The sequence below is a fragment of the Lucilia cuprina genome, chromosome 3 (assembly GCF_022045245.1).
Source record: "Lucilia cuprina isolate Lc7/37 chromosome 3, ASM2204524v1, whole genome shotgun sequence".
Taxonomy (NCBI): Eukaryota; Metazoa; Arthropoda; class Insecta; order Diptera; family Calliphoridae; genus Lucilia; species Lucilia cuprina.
The window spans coordinates 64,628,957-64,645,632 of NC_060951.1; the positions used below are offsets into that span (position 1 = coordinate 64,628,957).

At 34.6% G+C, this 16,676-nt stretch overlaps 2 protein-coding genes across 2 annotated transcripts; one reads left to right on the plus strand and one right to left on the minus strand.

Annotated features, from left to right (window-relative positions):
* Positions 1 to 15,678, minus strand: LOC111674829 (CAD protein). The gene is made up of 8 exons (XM_023435493.2): positions 15,545 to 15,678; positions 11,951 to 12,983; positions 8,888 to 11,889; positions 8,714 to 8,818; positions 2,806 to 2,945; positions 879 to 2,739; positions 421 to 804; positions 1 to 353 (listed from the first exon to the last, which is right to left on the minus strand). The coding sequence occupies exons 2-8, from the start codon at positions 12,930 to 12,932 to the stop codon at positions 153 to 155; spliced, it is 6,675 nt and encodes a 2,224-aa protein (XP_023291261.2). The 5' UTR covers positions 12,933 to 12,983; positions 15,545 to 15,678; the 3' UTR covers positions 1 to 152.
* LOC111674831 lies at positions 4,207 to 8,690 on the plus strand. Its single transcript, XM_046946394.1, has 4 exons — positions 4,207 to 4,722; positions 5,494 to 5,625; positions 5,700 to 7,452; positions 7,509 to 8,690. The coding sequence occupies exons 1-4, from the start codon at positions 4,301 to 4,303 to the stop codon at positions 8,625 to 8,627; spliced, it is 3,426 nt and encodes a 1,141-aa protein (XP_046802350.1). The 5' UTR covers positions 4,207 to 4,300; the 3' UTR covers positions 8,628 to 8,690.
* Positions 15,679 to 16,676: the final 998 nt, after the last annotated feature.

Below are 16,676 nucleotides of genomic sequence, written 5' to 3' on the forward strand. Positions count from 1 at the left end.
TTTATTAATAGTTTTAATTTTAAATGATATTGTAAAATAGTATATGTATGTATATATAAAAAAAGAAATTAACTTATATAAAAATATATGTAAATGTATAGTAGAAATGCATTCTAAAGTAAATCAACAATATCCTTGTAATCGTTAACACATCAAGTGCGACAGCCCACTACCATGGCTAACAGAGCCATACGTACATACATGCCGTATTCGGCTTGACGGAAATAGGCTGCTCTGGGATCTGAGTCGAAATCTTTGCTAATTTCAAATACACGTGGCAAAGGATGCATAACAATAGTACGACGACTTGCAAGGGTCATGAGTTTGGGGGTGACAATAAATTTACCGCAGCACTGTAAGAAAAAAAATTGAAACATTTATTATTACATTACTTTTAAAACTTCAGTTTCCAGAACCTACCATTTCATATTCTTCTTCGCTGGCGAATCTTTCCTTTTGTATGCGTGTCATGTACAAAACATCGGTGGTGGGTAGAGCCTCTTCTAAACTTTGCAAAACCTTTTGACTAATACCTTTAGAGTTGACATAACGTACAATGTGATCAGGCATGCCCAAGTTATCGGGACTGACATACTGTATGGTCACGTTGTAGAGGGTCAAGAGACGGGCTAACGAATGCACAGTACGGCCATGTTTCAAATCACCCACCATGGTAATGGTAAGACCATTAACGGTACCGATTTCTTCACGTATAGTGAAGATATCAAGTAAAGCTTGACTGGGATGTTCACCCACACCATCGCCGGCATTAATCAAAGGTTTGCGAGAATGTTGAGCAGCACGCTTTAATAAGAAAAAGAAAAGTTAAATTTAGAAACTTAAACTACTTTGCACCCTAATATTAATTGTATACTTACACCAACTGCGCCTGGTTGTGGATGTCTTAAAACTACCACATCTGAATAACCAGCCATAACTGATATACTATCCTCTAAGGTTTCACCCTTCTTCACCGAAGAACTAGTTTCATCCATATAAATGACACGGCCACCCAATCTCTGCATGGCTGCGGCAAAACTGCAAGATGTTCTGGTACTAACTTCATAAAATACCGAAGCCATGATTTTGCCCTTTAATAAATCATCCACAGGACGATCTTTAACTACACGACTCTTAAGCAATTGAGCCAAATTGAAAATGTCATTAAGTTGCTCCTTGGTGAACATATCCACCGACAAGATGTGACGTCCCAAAAGACTGTGAGTAACGGGAGAGATGGGTGCGGTGGCAGTAGTCTTCTGTATGAGTTCCTTAAGTGTGGCATTACTGGCCGAATCACAACGTATGCGTGGTGAGGGGGAAATAGGACGCAAAAAGTTGGGATCTCCTGAGAAGTGTACATTGGTTTTTGAGGGTGTTTCCGACAGCAATCTAGCGAAAGCTTCATTGGCTTGAGAATCGGAAACAAAATCGGTACTACGATCCAAATTATCAATGGAGGTCTTAATTTCTAATGATTCCATAGATTGCTGCAACAGGGATTTAAGGTTATAGTGACTGCGTACATTTTGACCAAAACCTGGTTGTACCAATACTTCTCCATCTATGTAGGCCACTTCACCGCGCAAGACTACACGATGTACCTTACCCTTAACCTTAGTACCCTCAAATGGAGTCCACTTAGACTTGGAATGCATGAATTCTTTGCTAATAACCCATTCTTCATCCAAATCAACCTCCACATAAGTATTGGGTTGTTCAGGAAGACTAAATATTTTCTTGGGATTGCGATAGAATTTATTTTTAATATCTTCCAAAGACAAACGACCATCATCGACAGCCTGCAATAGTAAAGGCAAAATAGTCTCAATGCCTGGGAAGCCTGGTGGTGGCTTTTCGGAATTCTTTTCTTCCCAAGTGTGGGGAGCATGATCGGTGGCAAATACATCAATACAATCAATATTATCCCACAGTGCCTTTTGATCTTCAGGTGAGCAAAGAACAGGTCTAACTTCAGCTCTACCAGATCCAATGGAGTCTACATCCTTAGTAGACAAGAACAGATGGTGGGGACATACTTCACAAGTTACACGCATACCCTTCTCCTTGGCGGCTTTAATAATCATAATTTCTTCTTTGCGGGCCAAGTGACAAATATGCACAGCACGATCCATAAGATGGGCCATCAAGATAACAGCACCCATAGTTTGTCTTTCAGCATGACAAACAATTGGCGCACGTTTGGGCCAGTTTTGCATGTGTTTCTCCCACACGGTCATATCAGTCATTTTTAAATTACTGAATGTATCATTTAAGTACATTTTCAAACCTGCCGCTTGGGCTGCCAATTCATGTATATGTTGCCAATTTGTATCAGAAGCACCAACATATAAAGCATAATCACAACGTGAGCCAGCCTTGGCCAATTCTTGGAATAGAGTAAACGAGGTTCTATCTATGATAGCGGGGTTAGTGTTGGGCATGGCACACACCATGGTAACACCTCCAGCCAAAGCAGCGGCTGTACCACTGGCAAAATCTTCTTTGTGTGTGGCTCCGGGTTCACGTAAATGCACATGAACATCAATAAAACCTGGCAAGGTGACCATGCGTCTAGAAGTCATACAATCGGTATGTGTTTTCATGGCTGGTTTGCGTCCTGTCACACGCATAGACTCCACCAACAATTTGGTGCACTTAACATCAGTGACCAATGGAATGGAATAGTCAACCGCTAAACGTCTGGTGCGATAACCGTGGGTCATGAAGGAAGAAACTCTAGAGGAATCAAAAGGAGTAAATTAATTTATAGTTTTGTTTGTATAAGTATAAAGATGAATTTACCTTCTAGCGCCACCACCTCTCATAGGCAAATTGATAACCATGTCAAATTGTTTGGTAGCCAAAAATTCAGCCAAATGTCTTAATTCTCCACTCAAATCTTCGGGCATATTCTTATCGAAAGTCCATTGTACACATTCGACCTGAAATTTGAAAAGAAAATATTGAAAAGTTTATCGGCTTAAAAGTCCTGTAAAGTCCGCAACTTTTGAATTCTACATTTCAAATATATTAAACTTGACTTTAATCGTTTACGAAATGGATCAAACGTTTATTCTATTGAGGTCATACCAAAGTCCAATTTAAAGGACTTTGTGTGGAGATTGTTCCATTTAGTGTTAAATGGATTTCTTTGTTTAAACAGTTATTTAAAAGTGTTGTTCCCAATTGATATGATTTCTGAGAATAATGTGTTTCTGCGGTGATAAGATTAAGGATTTTATAACCATCTTTAGCAGTGATAGGTTTTTGCAAATATTTGCAATTAAAGAAGAACACGAGTAAATATTAGTTCCAATATATTCCAAGTTCAATTAACTTGTAATCATTTAAACGACATATTTTCAATGACACAGAGATGAGCATATGAATAGAAGGAGAATGATTTTAAATATTTTAAACATTCTTTAATAAGTCGTTCACAGAATGATCTTTTATTACACGACTCTTAAGAAATTGAGCCAAATTTGAAATGTCATTAAGTTGCTTCTTGGTAAACATAGCCACCAACAAGATGTGATCACAAAAGACTGTAAGTAAGAAGAGAGAATGGTGCTGTGACAGTAGTCTTCTGTATGAGTTTCATAAGAGTGGCGTGGCGATCAATCCTGGTTACTATAACTATAATAAAAAATATTTAATTGGAACCAGAGCTGTATTTGGGGACTAGATCTTGTAGAATTATTAGTTTCAATATCAACATAATGTTTCTGTAAGGAAGAAAGTAAATTTAGACTAAATGCTCTACAGCTATCAAAACATTATCGATCCGCAATTACAAGATTTTAAAATAACGTATTCAAGAGATCAAGAAGTAACTTATTCTTATACAAGTTACAATATATTTTTGCCCACAACTTAATTGTATTGTTAATTATATAAAAACTTACAAGGAAAGAAGAACATCATTGACAGACACGAGTCTAAATATAAAGAAAAAAGAGTATACCACTAAATGGTAAAATAAGATAAAATAAAATATATAAAGAAATCACCACCAAGAATAGGCAATCAATAATATATATTTGTTATTAAATATATAAAAACAAATATTTATTGATAAGAAACCTATAAAATAATAAAAAAAATACCTCTTTTCAAAAACACACATCTCGCACAACAACATTAATGATAACAATTAAATAGTAATGATCAATTTATTTTTTTAGTTTTTAATTGTCACCTAATTGAAGAAGATCTCGGTAAAAAGCGAACACAAAAAAAAAAAATAAACGGAACTATAACTAGAAAAGAAAAATTCCCTAAATTATTAAAACAAATGGGTCGTTCTAGTTCAAAACCTTTGCAGAAACCCAACAATCCTTTACAGGAAATACAATACAAAGAATCGCTAAGAGAACGTACCCGCCAGCAGCAGGAGAAAGAGAAAAAACAAATAGCTATTTTACAAAAGAAACAAGCAAAAAAGTTGGGCAAAACCAAACGTAAACGTCGTGCCTCAAATGAACAAAAGCAAGAACAGCAGGCAGCATCATCAGCCACAATACGTCAGCGTGGTAGTGCAGACACAACGGAAATACAAACGAATTTCAATTATCATACCATGCGTTATGATTTTCGTCGTGAGGATTTAAATCGTCAATTGGAAACGAAAATACAAAAACTATTGAATGAGGATTTATGTGAATTTATTTTAAATCAAATGGCCTTGTCCATACAATTTTTCAAAAACTATGAAAGGTGTGTTTAGTTTTAAATTAATACCATTTAAATAGGTGCCATCTATTTTTTAATAATTTTTGTAGTAAACAGGAAAAACCTTACGCTTTGAAAGGCGGATATTTGTTTAGCTCTTATGTTTGTTTCTAGCAAATAGTCCCCCCTCAACTACTGTTTCTATCGTTTAATAGAAATAAAAAGAACCAATTTTTTATCTTTAATTTTGTTGGGATTTCATCAGTTCTATGTTTTAAAACAAAGTATTGTCTTTTCATTATAGTGCTTCAAATTTTCAAGTGTTGCTATTAAAACAAGTGAATTTTTTTTAAATTACTTGTATTACTCATTTACAAGTGATAACATAATTATATCGGTTTTTATAGATTTCAAAAAAAATACTAAATGAAATAAAATTGTTTCAAAACAATTAGTTAAGATAATTAAGTGGTACAAATGAGGATTCACACGTTTCTTGACTTTTAAAGTGGCTAATGAACGTTTAATTAATAAGAGTAAGATATAGGAATTATATTTTATTAAGCCGGAGAAAAAAATAATAAATATTTTATTTTACTTAAGCTAAGACTTTATTCATATCTAAAATGAAACTTTCATAGAACTAGTCACGTGACTTATTAAAGAACATTTAAATAGATGAGTTCTATTTTATTATAAAATTTTATTAAATAAAAAGTTTTTACCTTTGTTTGACTACCAGGAATTTCGATGTTTAAAAAAACACTTTTCTGTTTCCTCAATTATCTTTCTAAATTAATTGCTTTTCAATTACAGTGAACTCTCTGCAATTGCCGATGAAAAATTAAACAAAGAAAAACAACTCAATCAAAATTTAGAAGAACATTCGATACTGCTAACAAACCCCTTAGATATGGCCATAGCAAAATGGGTAAAATACAAGCCCTGGTAAGTTTAGAAAAGTTTACAAACCATTTAAACCCAAAATAAAACTAAAATATATTTTCTAAAACTTTCCCCAGTCATGGTCCCGATAAGAACAATGTCCAATTACTACAACCTCAGACCATATATGTAGTTTTTGAAAATATCGACATTGCGCGACCCAATGATGCTAATTATGATTCAATATCTCCGCTCTGTAAAGTGGATTTGGAATTGGATTTTCGTGAGAGTACACCCTGTAAAGAGGACTATGTACAAATGCTCAGCAATATTAAATGGAAAGGTTATGTACGTTTGAAATTACGTGAAGATCCTAAGCAGGCAAAAACATTAACCGGAGATTTTGAGGACATTTATAGTGAAGGCAGTTCGGGTTATGGTACCACCAGTCCTTACAGCAGTAAAACCGTTTTAAATACCTACGATAATGATAAAGAAGAAGACTATGATTATGCTTTTATATCACACTTAAATACTCAACATCCTCTTAGAGAGCTTAAAATGTCTAATGCTCGGGAGCAGCATAGAATAGATGCCAAAGTTTTGCCTGAATCGTGTATATCATCGTTGGGTAATTTTGTACAACCTTTGCAGGAAGAAGAATTTACCGATGATGAGGAGGACAGTGATAGCGAATACGAGAACAGTGATGGTTGTGAGATCGTAGAGGATTATAGAGATTATGACACTTTGCAAGCTATTAAATTATATAGAATTGAATTGGAAAAGCGACGCAAGCTGTTGGCCCAAAATTATTTAAATTCCCGAGAATTTATGAAATATTTTGGTGAATTGGTGCGCAAAAAATTAGCTGAAAAATTAAATATTTCAGAACTGGAATTGAATGAGTCCACTTATCGCGGCACTTCCATCTACACTAATAAATATGAACTAATACCAGCTATATATGCCGCCCAAAATGTTTCCGACTGGCCCAAATGTGCCTTTGAGTTTCGTCTGAGAGATCGTCCCATTTCCACAAATCCCCAAACGGGCCAACAAATACAATGGCCCACCAGAGCCATGATAAAGCGCATAGAAACTTTTGGTTTTCATGTCATACCCATGGGCTATGCACCTAAAAAGAAACGTAATCCTTTCAGAGACATCGAATGGCGTATAGTGTTTCCTAAGGCGGAGCGTTATCTGGAACAACACTTGTCTAATGCCCAAGTTAAAGTCTATATGATAAGTAAAGCTTTAATTAAAAGTTTTGTGGAACCTATAGAGAAAAACAAATCGCTCATGTTTGCTTTAGATCACTTGCGCATGCATTTATTTTGGGAGTGTGAGAGAGACTACACTGCCTGGCCCGAAGAGTTCTTGGGTGAAGTGCTGTTACGTTTTCTTAACTCTTTCAAGCAGAGAGTTAAAGAGAAACAACTAAGTGATTATTTCATAAGAGAGCGCAATCTTTTCGAAAGTATACCCGAATATTCCCTTAATTCGTTATACACTATATTGGCGGACATTACCACCAATCCGGTTATGCATCTTATGATAGCTTTTCGTAATTTGGAATTTACTGACGATTTCATACCTAAATTGAATTTTAAAAAGTTGTATGAGAATCTAGTAGAAAATGATATGGTGAAGTTGAAAATGCTGGCCAAAAATGCTCGTTCACTAATTGATTTGGCACAGGAGGAGGAAGAAAGCTCATGTTTAATGCCTGATGAGGGAGCCAAAGGTTTGTTGGGTCTTAAACAGCATCATGTTCGAACAAATGGTAAATTAAGGCGTAAAACACATTTATTAAGACACAATATTGAAATGAAAAAACAGGAAATGCATGCTAAAAGACGTTCAGTGGAGTCCATAGATGTAGAGGTAATAATTAATTATTTGACTTTATGATTACATATTAAGTTTAAATTCTTTTACAGTTCTTTTTCAAACGCAACATTAAGTCTGCTAATACAAGACAACTCAATCAAGGAGTGGAAAATCTTAGGAGAACCAATATATTAGAAATTATACTTGATCATTTATTAGAAATGGCCGCTAAAGCTATACAATTTCAGTCGGTGGTAATGGCCAAAACATATTTATCGCAGGCACGTCGTCTTTGTAAATGTTACCATAACTATGGTTGTGATATAGGAGCCAAGGAATATTTGGCCTCTATACATAATCTCGATGAAGAATTGCAAATTATTTATGATAAAGAAGACTTTTCCATTGCTCCACCTTCGTTGCCTAGGAGAATAAGCATGGAACCAGTGTTACCAGAAGTACCACAAACTATAGAAACAAATTCATTCAATGTATATGAAGAAATGATACCGCAGGATAAGTTGGCAACAGCAACCCCTGAACCTAAAAAATGTTTAAAATTTCATATGGAAGGAGTGTTGGAAAGAAGTGAACCTACTTCTCCTGAACGATCACCGGAACCTAGAAAATCAATTAAATTTCGCAATGTGGTTGTGGAGGTGCAACCAGGAGATATAAATCCCTTACATTCAATGCCAGTTGGGGAAGCTGAAATCAAAACTTGTTTAAAGACCTCCCACAAAGCAACAAGTCTACCAGAAAACATCGGTCCTGTAAAATCTCCAGAACCTAGAAAATCCATTAAGTTTAGGGATAAAGTTATAACGGTACATCAAGGCGACTTAAATCCCATACAAAAGCCCCAAGGCTACAGTCCAGTTAGTATTTTAAGATCTAAGAACGAATCTAAAGAAATCGAAAATAATAACTCCGAAAATGAGGACGATCGAGATGACATTGAGGATTTAAATGAGGAAGAAGAAAAACTAACTTCCACCGATAAACAGTCATTAATACCATCCTATCTGCGTAGTAAACTAAAAAGTTCCTCGGACTTTATAAAGTCTTCACCCATAGGGAATACGGAAATATTTCAAAACATTTCTCAAAATACTAATCATTTCCTTAATAATATGTCGGCCGAAGAGAAAAAGGCTCATATACGTGAAATGCTAAAACGTAAAACATTACAGCTGAAGGGAGTTTTTAATCAGTCCTCCGATACTTAGATTCTCAAGTTTAGTATTTTACTCTCAAAATTTGTATTATAATAAAATAATAATTAAATTAAATTAAAATCGGTTGTTTTACTTACATCCACACCATGTTCTGCATAAAAGTCACCAGTACCCATGGAGGCATAAAGTTTGTAACCCATTTTAGCCAAGTCTCTAATAGAGGGTAAAAGTTCCATTTTGTGCTAAAAGAAAAAAATTGGAAAAAAATTTAACAATCCTTATATAATTTATAAATATAAATCAAAATTTACCTTGAAACTACCAATAGAGAGTAGAATACCCTTCTTAGGAATTTGGAAACCAGTTGACATCATACCCTTCAAATAGGCTTCATAACGATTATCACCGAAACAGGCTACCTCACCAGTTGAGGCCATTTCAACGCCCAATTGAACATCGGCACCAGCCAGACGTGAAAAACTGAATTGTGGCACCTTAACACCAACTTTGCCAACACCATGTAAGACATCAACAGGTTCTACTGGCAAACCCATGATGGCTCTGGTTGCAGTGGCCACAAAATCATGATTCAAGGTTTTCGACACAAAGGGGAAAGATCTGGAGACACGCACATTGCACTCGATAACTTTTAGTTCGTTGTTTTTGGCAATAATTTGCATGTTAAAGGGACCGGTAACATCTAATAAAGCAGCCAAATCACGGGTTATGCGTTTTATGTTTTCCAAAGTTTCAGCATTTAAATCCTGTGGTGGTGTTACCAAGGTGGCATCACCAGAATGAACACCAGCATTCTCTACATGCTCTGAAACAGCCATACATAATATTTCACCATCGGCCGCTACAGCATCTACATCGATTTCCTTGGCTTCCGTTAAGAATTTGGATATAACCACTGGATGCTCTTTGCTGACTTGAGAAGCAGCATTAAGATAAGTTAACAAATCTTGATTGGAATATGCTACGTTCATGGCAGCTCCCGATAAAACATAAGAAGGTCTTACCAAACAGGGGAAACCTACTTCCTCGCAGAAAGCTATGGCCGATTCGTGATTAGTCAATTCCTTCCATCTAGGTTGTAAAATACCCTTACGATCCAACATACGTGAAAACTTGAAACGATTTTCAGCAGAATCGATGGATTCAGGTGAAGTACCCAAAACCTTGGCTTGTTGTCTATGCAAATCCATGGCTATATTGTTGGGCAATTGACCACCCATAGATAGGATAATACCTTCGGAATGTTCCAGTTCATAAATATCCATAACAACTTCAAAGGAAATTTCCTCAAAGTACAAACGATCACACATATCGTAATCGGTGGATACTGTTTCGGGATTATAATTAATCATAATGGTGGGTTTGCCCAGGTTTCTTAGTTCCCTCAAGCAACCTACAGCGCACCAATCGAACTCCACAGATGAACCAATACGATAGACACCCGATCCCACCACAATGGTATAGCCACCAGGGAAATCTATATCATTTTCGGAAGCATTGTAGGTCAAGTACAAATAATTGGTGGCAGCAGGCCATTCACCAGCCACGGTATCGATTTGCTTAACGAAGGGTATAATACCCATTTCCTTTCTCAAGGTACGTACTGCCAACTCTGTGATTTTGGCAGCCTGGCCAATTTGCTTATCGGAGAAACCTATACGCTTGGCATGTAACAACTGTTCAGCGGTCAATGTAGAGCCCGAAACTTCCAATTCATTATAGAATTCAATTATATTTTTCATTTTGTTCAAGAACCATTTATCGATTTTGGTCAAAGAATGTAACTCATCTATGGAATAATTTGCTTTTAATGCAGCGGCCAAAACAAACGGTCTCTTATCGGTGGGTTCAGTCAATTCATCATTCTTAACTTCTTGCAAGTAAGGATCGAAACCATTCACAGAATTATCAACCATACGTAAAGCCTTTTGGAATGCTTCTTCAAAGTTGCGACCAATAGACATGACCTCGCCTACACTCTTCATAGAACTGCCAATATTTTTGCTTACTCTCACAAATTTGGACAAATCCCAACGTGGAATTTTCACCACACAGTAATCCAAAGAGGGTTCAAAGCAGGCGGTAGTAACGCCAGTAACGGAATTCTTAATGCTGGGTAAAGGCACTCCCAAGGAAAGTTTGGCAGCAACATAAGCCAAAGGATAACCGGTTGCCTTACTAGCCAAAGCGGAACTTCTCGAAAGACGGGCATTAACTTCGATGATATAGTATTCCTCGGAATAAGGATTCAAGGCATATTGAATATTACATTCACCTACTACACCAAAATGACGAATAACCTTCAAGGCGGTACTTCTCAACATATTATATTCACGATTATTGAGAGTTTGGGAAGGTGCTACAACAATACTTTCACCAGTATGAATGCCCAAAGGATCCAAATTTTCCATATTACAAACGGTAATACAATTGTCGAAAGCATCTCTTACTACTTCATATTCGACTTCTTTCCAGCCCTTCAATGATTTGTCAATAATCAATTGACTGGAATGGGCCAAAGCATGGCGGGCCAAAGTTTCCAATTCCTCTTCATTGTCAGCAAAACCAGAGCCCAAACCGCCCAATGAAAAGGCAGCTCTAGCCATTACAGGATAGCCAATGCGCTTGGCAGCACTTAAAGCTTCTTCTACGGAATAAACGGCTTCAGAAGGAGCCACTTGTTCACCAATCTCATTAACGCGTTCAGCAAATATTTTACGATCTTCAGTCTCTATAATGGATTTGATGGGTGTACCCAAAATCTTGACATTGTATTTAGCAAAAACACCAGACTTTTCTAACTCTACACCACAGTTCAAAGCGGTTTGACCACCAAAAGTCAGGAGTACACCATTAGGTCTTTCGGCCTTAATAACTTGTTCCACATATTCGGGAGTCAAAGGCAAAAAGTAACACTTGTCAGCCAAGCCTTTAGATGTTTGTACAGTAGCAATATTGGGATTAATTAAAACAGTTTGAATTTTCTCTTCCTTCATGGCTTTAATGGCCTGTGAACCGGAGTAATCAAATTCACCAGCCTGTCCAATAGATAAACCGCCAGAACCCAAAATTAAAACCTTGCGAGGACGCTTTTCCAACAAGGATTCGGGTGTGGGAGTGTACATCAAACGATTGATTAATTGTTGACGTAAACTAATGGTAGAGGCTCCCTGAGCGGTTTGATTTTTCACAGCATTTAAGAAGACATCGAAAAGTAATTCAAGATCTTCAGGACCAGCAGTATGTTCAGGATGGAATTGTACCGAGAAATAGGGTTTTTGTTTGTGAATTATACCTGAAAAAAGTAAAGATTAAGTAAAGATTTTCTAATACAGACTGTAAGTAGGTTATATTACCTTCATTGGTGTTATCGTTGGCATTGGTGAACAAAGGTTCCCATTCCATAGGTAAAGTTTCCGTATCTACAGCAAAACCGTGATTTTGAGAAGTCATGTAACAACGTCCAGTACCATGATGTATACAGGGCAAATTGTGACCTCTGTTACCGTATTTCATTTTGTAGGTTTTGCAGCCAATGGCGGTGGACAACAATTGATGACCCAAACATATGCCAAAAACAGGTTTCTTACCAGATTTCAACACTTTTTGTATTTGAGTAACGGTATCCTTGCAAACAACTGGATCACCAGGACCGTTGGAAATAAACAGACCATCAAAGGTGGATTCATCTAACTCCCAATTCCAGGGCACCAATTCAACACGAGCTCCACGGGAAATAAAACATTTAATTTGATTCAATTTCAAACCACAATCAATGGCACAGATGCGTGGTGATCCAGTCTCATTGAAAACCATGGGTTCCTTAACTGAACACTCAGCCACCAAATTACGCTGATTGGGATCGGAAAATTTTAATGCTTCTACATTTTCTGGATATTCATAAACAATACGACCCAAAATGGCACCATTTTCACGTATCTTCTTGGTCAAAGCTCTGGTATCTATGCCACTAATACCGGGAACATTGTGTTTTTCCATCCATTGTGATAGGGTTTCCTTGGCACGCCAGTGAGAGGGTGTTTCACAATTTTCTCCCACCACCAAGGCGGCTATGGATATACCCTCCAACCATTCCAAATGTTTGGGTAAACCATGTTCATCTTTTTCCTCCATATCGGGTATACCATAGTTACCAATCAGGGGGTAGGTTAATACCAATATTTGAGCTCTATACGAACGATCTGTCATGGATTCGGGATAACCCACCATACCTGTTTGGAAAACTACCTCACCGTCGACAGGTGCCTTAGCACCAAAGGCTTGACCGCTTAAAACGGTTGAGTCTTCAAGTACCAAATAACAATTCGGAGAATACATGTTGTTGGGTTTTTGGAGAATATTTTGGGCTTATAAGTTAAAGTTAAGGAACTGCAAAGACAAAAGAATTACTTGTATTTTTTTTTAGAAAATTTTAAATTTATGTTAAAAATTGTTAACAATGTTCGGTAAAGGAACTCCTAAGGAATGTTTAGCGGTAATATTTTCCGACTATATTTTCGCACTTACTTTTGGCTTTAACTTTTTTCATTGTCAAAGCATACAATTTTTGAATGTCTTCAAAGTTTACACATACATAGATATTTGTAAAATACTGATCGTTAGCATGGATAACATGTGTAGGAAAATTACTTAAAAAACCTTTACAGATAAGTTTTTGGAAAAAATTTACTGCAAATGCAAAACAGATGTTAAAACTCTTGTTGCTCTTGAAATGTAAGAGTCTTATATTGGATTCATCGCTTACATTATTCGACTGTTTTAAAAGTTATAAATATATTTGTTTTAAGTATTTATTAACAATAATAACAATAACTTCTCATATCGCCGGTAATTTAGTGTGTGATCGATTGTCAATATTTTTAGTTGTTTTAGTTATCTTGAACTCTCCCAGTGATTTGACAAAAATTAAATATATTTGAAAATGTCTGTCATTTACACCTTATTGGCTCCTGTCTGTCCTTCGTCACTAATTTACTATATGAAAACGAGAGAGAAAGCAATCTTCAAGTAATCTAGACAGAGACACTTAAAAAAACTTAAGTGAAAAGGTTCATTGTCATTTGGACTACCTTTTTTGACTGTCTCTTAGTAATCTATTAAATGACGATTAACTTCTTGCTAAAACAAACACATGTTATTTTTGAATATCCCCCAGAATTATTGAGATTAAAAATCTTGAACTTCACAACAGCTGAGAAATTATTGAAAACTAATCCACTAACATCCAACCACTAGGAAGTCACTTTAGTGCACCTTTTACAAGCGATAGCAGAGACAAAAAGAAAAAAAACTTAAGCGAAAAGATTCATAAATATGTATTGACTTATTGACTGCCTTTTTTACATCAGCTTTCTGACTGTCTCTTTGCAATATATGAAGTGGCGATTAACGGTCTCTATGTCTCTCTCTGTAAACCGTTTCCCCAATTTGAGGGATAACTTATATTTTCATTAAAATTACTTAGTTATCCTTCTAGCTTATAGGTATAACGAAGTTTTAAACTTCAACTCTTGCATTCGTAAAAGCTTAATAAAGTTATTAAGGGTTTGTAATAAAAGTTTTGTTTGGGAAATTGCAAAAATAAACAATAAATGAAATATTGATAACCTAATTTAGTTATTGAAGACATTATTTTAAATTCCGTTAAAAAAAAATATGATGAAAAAATAAAGTCCATTGATTACTTTACACAACACTGGTAATTTAGTATGGAGTCAATAAAAGACCACCCTTAAAGTCTGGATTACTTTAATAATTTTAAATGTTTAAAAAAATTTCACTTAATTTTTTTTTAATATTTATGAAACTATCTTTAAAATTTATCTGTAATAGAGCAGATACATTTAGGCACACCGAATACCTTAAGTCAACCGAATAATAACTCGTTGGTATACTTGAACTTGTTTTCATATCTTTTCTTATCAAATGCGGTCGTTTTTGTGTTGTATTGTTTACATTGAGTACATTTTCAATTTCAATTTATTTGTTATCTCCGATGTGCTCAAAAAATCTTGTATAGAAAATGAGACAAAAGCATAGAGACGGAGACACACAGATGCCGGTAAAACTTGTATTAAAAATCTCACAAATACTAAATACGCAAAAAATAAAAACACACACAGGCACTTTAAAATTTTTATAATTTATAAAAAAAAAATACAAAAAAGTATTAAATTTATATAAAGACACAAATAAATAACAACAACAGTAATATTTAGATCTATTTATTACAACAAAGTTAAACTAAAATTTAAATCACGTTTTTTATTTTTCTTTTATAGAAATTAATCAATTTCATTAAGTCTTTACAAAAGTAGACAGATTCATATTGGGAATAATTAGATTTATAAAGATAACTCAAATAAATGACAATTTTGACATGTAATAAATCGGCCTGTGGGGTAGCGCACATTGTATTTGAAGTTGTTAATTATTCTAAGTGCGAAATTAGAAAGTATTCTTTGTGTAGTGGTGTGGGTTTGATAAGAATTTGAAACGCATTTTTTGTATAGAAAACTTGTTTGTTTTTAGGTTTCATATTTCTTTTGTATCAAAACAATATTTGCAAATGAAAAAATAAATATTAATTAAAAAATCATAAGGAAACTGTGAGAACGACGCACTGGTATGTTTAGTTGAACCCACACGTTTGCAAAACCAGTTATAAAAACACATAAAGGGTTTCAGCAAATAAATTATACATAAAAATTTTGATATTTTTTTTAAAACATTTAAAATTAGTTAATTATATCTTTAAATTAATTTTTTGTAAAGCAAAGTAATAAACACATACATACATATGTATATGTACATATATATGTAATACATAACGCCATGTGATTTTACATTTTAACACATAAATTGTCAATATTTTGAAAATTTTCTTTTTGAATTTTCTTTGATTTCATAAACTTATGCTAAAAACTCACTTTTTATTGTAGTTTCGTTTGTATTTTCGCTATAATTAATAAAATTAAAAATGTTCTATGAAACCCACGTGGCTTTTTAAAAATCTCCTAGTTAAACCGTGAAACGAAACGCAACCTTATTAATTGGCCGCTACTAAACGACTGATTCTTAAAGTTGAAAATTTTAATGGTCTATCTTTTGGTGTGATTTCTTTTACTCACTTACTCTCTCAGTTAGTGACTTCCAGACAAGGTTGTCGTCGTCGCCGAATAATGGAACTGTAGTATATATAGTAAATATAAGAGAGTACCTATTTACTTAGAGCTAAGAGTATGAGAGTGTGTTGAGACAAAGAGTTTTCATGATGTTAGCGTGTGTTAAGGTGAGTGATTAATTTCGAGTCACTTAAAAGTTTTTATACGAATTTATTCTGGATTATACATAATATTTTCTAACATTAATGTTAGATTGGGATTAGAGTCACAGTACGAGTCTTCGTGTCAAAGCATTAGATGCTTTTAATACTTACTTCACATTCAAATAACATGCGCCGCTTTTTAAGTGTAAATTGTTTGTTTAATTTTTCAACAACTTCACGTTTTTTCTGCGCCATTTAGTGACTTTTATTAACATTAAATGTAGATGAAATTTATCATAGTTATTTAAAATAAAGCAGAATTAAATAAAATTCCTAATAATAATAAATCCCAATTTCTTTGCAAAATTTTGAGGAATCGTTTTTTAATGAAATTTGGTAATATACACAAAATCTATCTTAAAAGTACTATAAACATTGTGAATAGTTTTTTAACAACGGGTTAAATATTTTACATATTCTGTCTCTCATATTCATAAGTCACTTGATGTCACTTGCTCATCTTTGTTGTATTTTTTACTCTTTACTTCGAAACTCTTAAATCTAATTAGAAGTTTTAGGTTATTTTTGCGCATTTTGTTTATATTTTATTAATCTCTTTATTAACATAATCTATTTCAACATAAAATCAATTGAAAATATTAGTTCTCTTATTAACCAAAAGAGCAGCCATCATATACGCATAAATTCTAAATTCTCTTTCATTCACACTGAACAAAATTATAGTCTGAAAAGTGCCAATTAGATTTCATATATATTTCTAATAGTTCTGAGAC

Coding starts and splice junctions, on each gene's coding strand:
- LOC111674831 (XM_046946394.1), top strand. CDS start 4,301: ATGGGTCGTTCTAGTTCAAAACCTTTGCAGAAACCCAACAATCCTTTA. Junction 4,723..5,493: donor TTTTTCAAAAACTATGAAAG/GTGTGTTTAGTT, acceptor TTTCAATTACAG/TGAACTCTCTGCAATTGCCG. Junction 5,626..5,699: donor TGGGTAAAATACAAGCCCTG/GTAAGTTTAGAA, acceptor AACTTTCCCCAG/TCATGGTCCCGATAAGAACA.
- LOC111674829 (XM_023435493.2), bottom strand. CDS start 12,932: ATGTATTCTCCGAATTGTTATTTGGTACTTGAAGACTCAACCGTTTTA. Junction 11,890..11,950: donor CAACGATAACACCAATGAAG/GTAATATAACCT, acceptor TACTTTTTTCAG/GTATAATTCACAAACAAAAA. Junction 805..878: donor CACAACCAGGCGCAGTTGGT/GTAAGTATACAA, acceptor TTCTTATTAAAG/CGTGCTGCTCAACATTCTCG.